This window comes from Diadema setosum, chromosome 5, assembly GCF_964275005.1.
Source record: "Diadema setosum chromosome 5, eeDiaSeto1, whole genome shotgun sequence".
Classification (NCBI taxonomy): Eukaryota; Metazoa; Echinodermata; class Echinoidea; order Diadematoida; family Diadematidae; genus Diadema; species Diadema setosum.
The window spans coordinates 14,632,430-14,644,046 of NC_092689.1; the positions used below are offsets into that span (position 1 = coordinate 14,632,430).

An 11,617-nucleotide genomic window follows, 5' to 3' on the forward strand; every position below is an offset into this window, starting at 1 on the left:
CCTTGGTTTCGGTAGAGAGTGGAAGGTTTTCCTGTAATTTGCAGAAGTTTCCCTCAACTGGTCTCCGGGACCGTCATTAAAAGAGAGTCCATCGAAATACAGGTCTTGCAATAGTCCATCGAATGACAGATCTTGCAGTAGTCTCAAATATTATTCATGATACGGCATGTACTATATGAGGGCCCCAACACGTAGCTCAAAACAGTCCTGTTATACTTGTTTAAATATGTGTTATGCTGCATGGGGTCAAAAGGACCACGGTTCGAAGAGCTTGAACCTTGGATGCATTAATTCAAGTTTGAGAGCAAATATTAACTTACGTATAAAACACAGTGTCACACGATTTCATATATCACTTGAGTACCAAGTGATTACTGATTCCATGATTTGATTCATTCAGTAATACAGGTCGCTCTAAGATATTACATTTCGTTTGTGTGTGTGTGTTTTTAATCTGTTTGTTTTTAGCGGGAGAGATAATGCTTGTTATGCCTTATGTTTGTTTGTTTGCTTGCTCGCCTGCTTTTTTTTTAATTTTAGGTAGAAGGTCTTTGAAATCAAAGTACAAAAAAGAACAGTAACGGAAAAATCAAGTGATCTGTGGATATACTTCAAATGCATGTACGCAAGTACACTTACCTAGTCACCACTTTAAACTATTTAACCTCCTTTCTGTATATTACACTCACATTGACACCAACTGATCAATTCTCACTTCCTTTGAACTTTCAATTTCCTATCGCAAACACACACACACCCACACACCTGTTGACAAGAGTTCACGTGCATTTTTTTTTTTGACACTCCTGTTTGCTCTTCTGAGCTCGATAAAACCACTTTAAGCTCATTAGTTATTACACTAATACATGTATTATGTTTACACCATGTTCAGTATTCAAGGTTTTTTCTGTCTTCTTTCACCCCCACCCCCCTTCTTTCTTTTTTCTTCTCATTAACGTTAGTCAGTTCAAAAAATAAGTACAATACAATCATGGGTTTTATCAGCATAGAACTGAAAAAAACAATTGAAGTACCAGACCCTCAACTAATAAAGAAAAAAAGAAGATATTTTCTTGGATGTAGAATGACTTAACAAACAAACAAACAAAAAATGAGCAATTTACAGTATTTAGTGCCTTGCATAATAAGAATTTGTAGAACTCTTCAGCCCTTTCCTGGTAATGGTTGTGTCGATGCATTGTCTTTTGTCATGAGACATTCAACTCGCGGTGACATTTCCACGGGACAATTCAAGGTCGTTGCAGTAGATAAAGTAAAATCAAAAGAAGAGATCGAAGAAGTTTTGTCAAGATTGGACAATTATTATGATGTGTGGAAGTTACAGCGCTTTAGGGTCAATCCCATGCACTATCTCGCCTCAAATGCGTGATTTTCGTGTCACATGACTTTTATTCACTATTCCAGCAAATAGAATGAGAGATCCTGCGTCTGATATTTTGTATTTTTTTTAAAAATGTTAAAAAAGATCACAAAAGATGATCGGGCCTGTATCATTACAAAATATCTAATTCAGCATCCAGATTTAATTCATTTACTCATGATTGATCACAATCGCATGTCATAAGGATAATTTTCTATTTTTCAAAGCCTAAGGCATCTATATCACATGATTGAATATATCTTATATAGCAATTTTTTAATTTGGAGATCAGTTACCATATATGTCTAAACAGATAAGTATTATGATTTCCTTCAAGAAAGCGATTTTTTTTAAACCAGTAGATCAAAATGTGTCATAAAATTCATGAAACTTATACGTTATCATTAAATCCCTCCTCTTCGGAAGTCATATTTTATCAAGCACTCCAATATGTTGCATAAATTAATACATCAGTATCTCCTTAAAGGGGTTGTACAGTACTGGTTGAGGTGGGGATTCACGTTTTTTACATTCCTAAGTGAGATAATGAGATACCTCTTATGAAATATGAAAGAGCATGTAATTTTAAGAAGGATTCAATGTTTCTTTGATGCAAATTGGTTTTCAAATGGCTGAGATATCCAAAAAAGTGCTAATAATAAAAGGCGACATGCCCCAACTGTATTAGTATCTCTTTGTTTCACCTTGTTTTTGGATATCTCAGCCATTTCAAAACCGATTTTCATCGAATAAACTTTTGATACCCCTTAGAACCGCATGCTCTTTGACATCTCATAGAGTTATTTCTGAATATCTCACAAAACGTTAAAAGCTAAATCTTCACCTCGACCAGAACTGTACACACCCTTTAATAAATCAATAGTGGTCACCAATAAATTGTTCGTTTACAAACTGCTAGAGAAATTCAATTTCTTTCTATGATTAAATTCTATAAAGGTGTTTTAAGAATATGAAACATATGCTACCATATTTTGACATTTCTATAAAAAGGGGGGCATGATATGAGACCAACAGCTCAACTGCAAGGCGTTCCTTCCCATAATTAACACACAGGTAACTTTACATAAATTACCAGGGGAAACCGCAGGTGTGAAAGTTACGTTACTGAACATACGTTACCGTATCTGTAAGATACTCACTTCCTGAATAAACCCGTATCAATCATAAAACAATAGCGACACATAGAGAGAATGTCTCATTTTACAGGGAAATCAATTAACGTTGTGCCCTCGTGGATTTAACCCTAAACACCCGTAAGTTCCTTTCGATGTTACTTCATAGAATCAGGTATGAATATTTTTGATACTCATAAAAGAGCTTCGGACTTTCATTATTTTGAAATTAAATCAACTTATTTATTTCATTCTACTTTAGTTAAATGATACATTTTGGTGTAAGTTTGTGGGGTGCCGTAAGATTCATGACATTGATACACACAATAAAAACAGTACCCCCCCCCTATCAGAAATAGTATAACTTCTACACGGATACGTTTTTTAATTATTAAGAAAGGGTATAACTAACCTATGTGTGAACATGTATTGAGAACTATCAGTCGAGTAACGATGAGTAAGGACAGAAAAAAACACAAATTGTCACTTTTCAAAAGTCACATTTGGGGGTCTGCGAAACATCTATTTCTGTTGACTGTTTAAGTTCTAAAGTAGTTCTAAAGTATGAATATTTTTGATACTCATAAAAGAGCTTCGGACTTTCATTATTTTGAAATTAAATCAACTTATTTATTTCATTCTACTTTAGTTAAATGATACATTTTGGTGTAAGTTTGTGGGGTGCCGTAAGATTCATGACATTGATACACACAATAAAAACAGTACCCCCCCCCCCTATCAGAAATAGTATAACTTCTACACGGATACGTTTTTTAATTATTAAGAAAGGGTATAACTAACCTATGTGTGAACATGTATTGAGAACTATCAGTCGAGTGACGATGAGTAAGGACAGAAAAAAAAACCCCACAAAATTGTCACTTTTCAAAAGTCACATTTGGGGGTCTGCGAAACATCTATTTCTGTTGACTGTTTAAGTTCTAAAGTAGTTTTATCATTCAATGTTTGACCCCCACCCCCGCCACATTAACAGTATAGCATTTCTTGCTGCATCTGTGCAGTGTGTGCTCACTCAAAAACACGGGTGTTATCAATAGTTGTTTACTTTTCTCATGTAAAGGAAATTAAGGTTGTTTTGAAGTCATTTTGTCATCATTTTCTTTTTCACACAAATTATATCTTACTGATTAAACCAACCATGATGAGCACTTTGTTCTTTCTTATTCTTTACAGGACTGCAAACGTTAAAGCGTTATTGTATCATAGTTCCCGATTGTTCTGAAATGTAAAATAAATTTATTTATTAGATAACCGACATCTACAAAGTGATATCAATATGAACCATCCTTTCGTTACAACATCAAAGTTTTTCAACTTAAATTTGCTTGATTTGTTCACTTGTACAATAATTATGTGACATCATCAGTTATAACCAAAAAATACTCGTATAAGATGTATACACTTAAAAGCACAGTATGTAAACATTTCGGGGAACCTACTCCCACAAGCATCTGCTTCTACATGTAGGTCCCCTCCACACACAATTCTATTCATCCGTCATGAATGTACCCTTTAAAATGATTTCAATAGATTTTGTGTTATGTAAATGCTATTTGTACATACTGAACTTATAACATAATTTATGTGTTACTTTACATTTTCATGGATGGATGTTGTACACACAACACTGTATGATTTGTGTGGAAACTTCATAAATGAAATGAAATGAAATGAAATTTACAGTTTGGGGATACAAGTGGAGTGGACTGTCATCAACAAGCAGTGCTCTTGACTGGGACGCCATCCTCGGAGTAGCATAGTATAATGAGAGATTTCAAAATTGCAACTGGCACTGACGGAGCATCGAGAGAGGGGAAGAAGCTAGAAACGTCGCTATAGCGACTGGATTGCCTCCGTTATTTCGCACTATTCTCCCGACAGATCTATAGAACATCTTGCCAATGTGAGACAATGGTGCCGTCATTCTGATTGGAAAATACATGTTCATTACTATCCGCATACACCAGTTGTCATGACAATACTTTCTGCCATTTTCAAAATATGGAAAAATTGTGGCATTTTAGCACTTTCTGTTGACCTTTGACCCCATGGCCCCCAGAGTTTTCCTGTAGAACAATAGTGCAGTATACATAAGTTAAATGAAGTGTAAACCGTCAGTCGTTTATAACGTACATCTCTTGATGGAGAAAATATCGTGTAATTTCACTATAAAGCAGTGTAATTTCAGCATCGTAACCTGACCTTTGACCTCATGACCCGAACTTCCTACGTGAATTATTGCAGGCATGAGTTGTATACATGTACTAATAAGCTTCATGAAGATACCTCAAGCCATTTCCTACATATAGAGGAAAAAACGTGCAATTTTAGCATTTTCATTTGACCTCTGAACTTTGACCGTTGATTCCTTGCATGGCCTAACATTTCTCCGGAGAATCTTCTTTGTTATGTTTTGTTAATCTATTTGTGTGCATGCATAAGTGTTTAGTTAGTAGCTGGGTTCAAGAAACATTTGTCGTTATCCATTCTACACAGTCAATCGATTTTCATACATTTCCTGATAATACGGCATTGCCTTCTCTGCATAGGCCTTCACGTCTTCGGTAAGCTGCTCCCACGCTGGAACGGCCTTTGGTGGAGTGAAATGTGTACTTGACAAGGCTACCGCAGCAAATGCCGTGTTGACAGGTTCTCCAGGATTCGGCACTATCCATTTACTGAAGACGTCTGGAGAGGCATCCCAGCTGAGGAGGGACTCCGAGTAGGGGAAGCCCATGGTCACGCAGTACTTTGGTAAAATCTTCTCGGGGCTGGTTAGTAAGTCATCAGAACTGATAACAATCGTGGAAGGGTCGACCTTGTCAAGTATGTATTTCCAGAGATTGTGATGACGTTCGAATGCAGCATCGAAGCCATTTCCGTCGTTGTATTTCCGCAAGTCAAATGAGCTTTCGTCTTCTTCGTATCTAAGCTGCTTAGCGGCTTGCAGACCTCGAAAGAGACCTTTTCTGAGGGATGCAAATACCAAGATTGGATGGCGGATGAGAAAGGCGTGCCGGTATCCTGTCGGGATATATTTCCGTTGTCGTTCTGACCACATCGCTACACTTTCGTCCTTCGAGAACACATATTTGCTGGTGGAACTCTCGAGACCTTTCTTGATAGTTGCATACCTGTGGAGAAAGACAGATGAATATAGGACCTATTACAAAGGATTATTATTGTTCACGCCGGTTGAATTCTATATAGTTCTTCATGAATTAGACTTGAAACGATTAAAACTTACATTTATCAAAATATCTGATCAACTTTATCTTAACTATGACCTTATTGAGGACATAGGGTGTTTTATATAAGGCTTGAAATATCGTTTTTGGTGATTTCTGGTGCGTGATTTTCATCGATATGAATATAATCTTTTATGAATAAGGTTGTCGCTATAGTTCATGACGATCAACTTCACTCTTATCATATTTATCTTCAAGGCGAGTGAGACTTGGATTCTCTGCAATTGACTGCTCTTTGGATCGCGTACGGGTTTTTACTTTTAGGGATACTTAAACGTGTATTTCATTGCCCGTTTGTGGGACAGGCGAATTTATAGGCCTTAATAAAGGCGCAGAAGATAATGGGGTCTTTATGATGAGGAATGATTTCAATAGTCATGGCTCTGCAGAAATTGATAGGATGTGATACGTTACAGCAGTTTCATAGAAGACAGAACATTAGAATAAACAAGCAAACAGTCAGGGGATACAATTGTACACATCTATATACATTGATTATGTAAACAATCGTCAATGTTAATCAAAAAGGTAGATTTCACGGTTTCATAATTTCAAAGCATCAGTTCTGAATATTAAACTGAAGACAGAGGAATGTGAAAACTTGCTTTTCCAACGCCAGATCAAGTCTTCAAGGGGAAAACATGAGCAGGAAAAAATAAGGTCTTGTATTAAACCTTTTATACAAGCGATTAATTCGCTGTGATATGGCTTTGGATTTGGTTTTCATACACTTATGATAGATCTTGCCACTTTTTAGACTTTGCATACACATAGGTGATATAATTCTTACCTCAAAATGTAAACATGCAGGGCACTGTTGTGGCAGACTTATGTCTATCCAGTGCTAGTAGTCCATTAGTCTCTGTATAAGAGTTAAAGAGACCATGCTTGCGATACCAGGGTATTCCTACAGACAGAAGCTGTTTTAACAATTAAGTGCAGGAAGAGCTTATAAATCGGGACAAAACGGCAGGAGTATATCTCTATACCGTTCTAGCAACGACAATAATTATTATGTCTTTCTCAATACAGTCTCGTGGATCGTGGGAAATTTCCCAGTTTTGTTTTGTTACTCTTTGGTACTTGCAACGAATGTATATTTCAAAAGCCTTAAGGTTTTTATTGTTTATCGGGGGAAGGTTTGAATTTGACCCATTTGAGTTTATGACATTAAACAAAACATGGAATGTCTACATAGATTTACTCATGCATTTATATGGTTTATAACTCTTGGATAATGAAATATGACCAAAATTTAACTTACGCCAATCTCTCTGGAATTATATTTTGACACATCGTCTTGGCACACACCGAGGAAATGACAGATTGGTACTCTGCTTCATTACCATCGTAGCTCATTGGAACCTCCTTCATCCCAAACTTCTCCATTTCTCTGTGGGCCATGTGGCAGTATAGGAACGGCTCCCCCCAAATTTCACATTCTGGAACACCGCTCATGCACTTTGCAAACGCTGTCGAGACTGTTCGCGGAACCATCCACAATATGGCGCGACCGCTTGTCGAAGGATCGTTGGAAGGCGTCATCGCTGCCGTGAATGACGTCGAGGCCTCCCGCCACTACTTTTCTGTACTCTTGTCTATAGTCGCCGGTGGTGCGGACAGTCTACTTGTAGAAAGATTAACGGCTTGCAACAAGCATTGACTGAAGGGTGATCATGAGTCGCAAATGAACATCAGCGCCAATACGGATAGCCTCGGTTTTGGTGCGCTAACTTCAGCATGCTGGACTATGAAAAGCCAACACTGTGTCATTTTGTATACAAGACACTCACCGTACCTGAGGTGAGGGAATAAAGGCAACCTATTAAAATTCTGGTAAATACTTTGGGTTGTGCACTACATAATGTCCATCTTTGTCCATGATGACTTCTGCTGACATGAATAGGTCTTCACATTACAAATTCAGGAATTGTTTGACTGAAATAAGTATTGTGTATCAAATGTTTTATCATTTAATATTTTTCTCCATCCTCTAAGTTCCACCTCAGACAATGTTTCTTACCTTCTGTGATGGAGCATAAAGTCAGCTGAAATATATACGGTATATAACAATAACTGTTGGTATATTGCCCCCTTTCATAACCAGATACACAAGCCCGCCATAGCAGGGTATGTGTTATACACTATGTATACTTCTACACCTTTTCTTGCCTTATTTTCAATCCTCGAATATTTCCCACAGCATGGCAATGACCATCTATAATTGAAACGTATTCATGACCGAGTGTCTTGCTATATCGTGAGTCTGTGCACTTTAGTCAGGGTATCGAATACATGTGGGCATTGTCACTTCATTTCACCTATTTTACAGTTTGTGACATCACGAAAGGCAAGAGAGTAGCTATTTTAGGGGCGAAGTTTATTGTGGACTGGGTTGTTTAAGAGAAAACGACGATAAAAATCCGCTTTGCATTTTCATCCTTATCCCTCAGAAGACAGCATGAAGGCCTATATCCCTAATGGATGTCACCGCATGGACCCTTAACGAACATTAATTTTTGGTATTTTACCTGAATCACCGCAGTGTTATGGAATGGAGTAATAGTGCCATGACAAGAGCAAATATGCCACTTTCAGGTTATATAGATAATACTGCAGTTTCCTAAAATCACGGAGCGGTATATTGTACACAATGCATTATGCTTGTGTACATTTCACCACTCTTCATAATCTTTCTACTCTTCATAATCACACCTTGGTATTTTGAGCAAACATCAAGAAAACAATAATGTTGTTCCAAGGCAGTAGAAATTAAGTCCCCTGAAACTAAACTGAGTTTACTCCGAACTCTCCAACCGCTTTGAGATTTATCCCTGCTGGAAATAACACAGTGTCCCACAGTGTGAGAAACACAGTGTGAAATCTCTTCACGCTGTTATTCGAGCATTTTAACAATGTGAACACTTTGTGGATCATCAGTTCACAGTGTGACACAGAACACTACCATGTGAACACTCTATGAAAACCAAATCACATTGTGAAATCATCTCCACACTGTTAAATTCGCGCGTTTTCTCATATAGTCGACTATGTGACCACACTGTGAACACACTGTGGGATACTGTGTTCTTTCCAGTTGGGATGTGTGAAAACCTATACAGTGTTGGCTTTCCGTAGTCCATCGAGCTCATAGTCATAGCCAATACAAAGGTATCACATGTGTAGTCCTAAGCAATCCTAAACAATTCATTAAGAAATAAACAAAAATAAAGATAAAGTGATTGTACAAAATACACATAAGATTCACTCTTTCGTGTTCCATATCTCAGTAAACCAACTTGATGCACTTATAGTCCTGAAATAGTGTGTACCGGTATAGAAAGTTAAAAGGGGAGGGAATCAGCTCATAAATTCTGCTCAGAAAGACTGCATGAGTTTTCACCACTCAAAAATTATGATATTCTGAATCTGCGCAGAAGTATGTAGCCCACTATATTTTGTCAGAAATCGTGTCCAATCTCCAAGTGAGGCGTATTTTGTAGATGGATTCATCCCGTAGACGTACTAACTCTATTCATCCTCATCGACCACATCTAATCAGTGTTCTTTACAGGTTGGTATGGCCTATCTTCCCCCAAATTCATGTTTATATATTTGGTATAATACGACAAAGTGATTGGATTCCGGTTGTTCCACTGTTGTTGTTGTTGTTGTTGTTGTTGTTGTTGTTGTTGTTGTTGTTGTTGTTGTTGTTGTTGTTGTTGTTGTTGTTGTTGGTTATTTTTCTTTAACAGCTAGGTCGTCGTTCAGTTTTGTGTTTTTTTTTCATTTCCTTCTACAGAACATAACATAATACAGGTTCCTACGAAGTGATCTTTAGTACACATTAGTTGACTGTCCGATGATAATTAGAGGTATTTAACAAATCAAAAGCATCTACACATCAGTTTCAAACCAAACATGTTACATTTCTATGTCCATGCTCTAAGGGAAAAATGAGGTTAACAGGGCCACTAAAAATTATTTACAGGTGTGAAACCTGAACTAGTTGATCTCTAAATGAAGTTAAAGCCATTTTCGCTTTCCGGCGTCCATACGCAAACCTACGCTGAAGTTAGCGACCTAAAATAATCCAGACCCTAAACCCCAGGATAACCCACTCGTACGTATTCACACGCCTTTGTACTGAAACTACATCACATTCAGTTACAGAATGATCTTCGACATGCCTCCACAACGTCAAGGACTCCGCACACTGTATACAGCAACGTTCAACGAATAGTTCGTGTGCGTGCACTTCGGATTCAAATGATAATAGCGTCATCTTGACCTTTTGTACCTCTCTTCCTAAACTTTTTTCTTTCCTTCATCGGGAAATTCTGCATGAATATTGCCAGATGAATATGGTATAGAGGCGAAATCGGAGAATAGCAGCATAACCTTTGAACGCATGATGAACAAATAAGTGAGTGCCGTGGTTATGGAATAGCGGGAGCAATTGTTATGCTCCTTTTCCTTTTCGAAATCGCTGAAAAGCGATTCTACTTCTGAGATGGCATAAGCGTCTTTATTGTCTGCTCATAGTGCTCCATAGTCAACGTGCACGCCAACAGTTCTGATGTATAAACTCGACGCATATTCAATTCAATTCAATTCAGTTCAGTTTAATACAATCGTTTATTTATTTCCATCAAGAAAAGAATGCATGATGCAAAGTGGTACATGTGTCAATTTGACTTACATCCAGTTGGGAAGGACGGATCATTGATCACAATACAAGATCATGCACGAATGGTAGTTTATAGTGAAAAAAGGAAAAATGCACATTTTGCCATTGTAACAAAAAAGATGAAGTAATCATTCCAGAGCTCTTCAGAAATAATATGAACACATAACGGATATGTCGGATTTCTGTCAAACGAAAGAAAGTTCAACAGGAACAAGAAAAGACAACAATGATACAAATTCAACTCAATGGTGCATCTAATCATTGACAAGGACCACGACAAGAATGGAAAAATAAATCGGTTTGAGGAAAGTGATTTAATATGTACGTTTTGCAACCTTGTACAGTGATCACTTTTAGTCTATTCAAAGCTGTAGCTGTATAAGTAGCTCCATGGTTAGAGTGACAACAATGTTCACTAATATGAAGCTGGCTGTGCTATAATTCCCACACGAGGAACCTTATTGATTATTATTTGGTTTGTTTGTTTGTTTTGGTTTGTTTTCATGCATGATGCATGGTAAACATAGACAGCAGCGGTTGCCATGTATATACTACATGGTTTAGCCTATGGTGTTATTTATCATCAAACTTCGCAGCTTTCGCGAGGACCCTATACATGAGTAACTTTATATGAATGGTCTTATTCATAATCAAACTTCGCAGCCCAATGGCTGAATTATGTCTGATTTAAAATGCTAAAATCGATACATCAATATTGCATGGTAATACGTGTATATATATATATATATATATATATATGTATATGTATATATATATATATATATATATATATATATATATATATATATATATATATATATTATATATATATATGTATATATATATATATATATTATATATATGTATATATATATATATATATAATATATATATATATATATATATATATATATATATATATATATATATATATATATATATATATATATATATATATATTATAGCAGGATTACGTGGAAAATATCAAGCCTGGTTTTAAACCTGATAGTTTCAGCAAGCCCCATTGACCAATAATCTTAGGTTCTCGAGATGGAGACATAAGACACAAACTAGTAATCAATTATCTCGCTGTCCGTTGGTCAAGTGGAAAGTTCGAAGTGCAGTGTGTTTCATTGTCATATAT

The 11,617-nt window shown here is 36.7% G+C and overlaps 1 protein-coding gene across 1 annotated transcript; it reads right to left on the reverse strand.

The window, feature by feature from the left end:
- Positions 1 to 5,023: 5,023 nt before the first annotated feature.
- Positions 5,024 to 7,328, reverse strand: LOC140228380 (uncharacterized). Its single transcript, XM_072308602.1, has 2 exons — positions 7,048 to 7,328; positions 5,024 to 5,669 (listed from the first exon to the last, which is right to left on the reverse strand). Exons 1-2 carry the CDS (start codon positions 7,326 to 7,328, stop codon positions 5,024 to 5,026), a joined length of 927 nt encoding a protein of 308 aa, XP_072164703.1.
- Positions 7,329 to 11,617: the final 4,289 nt, after the last annotated feature.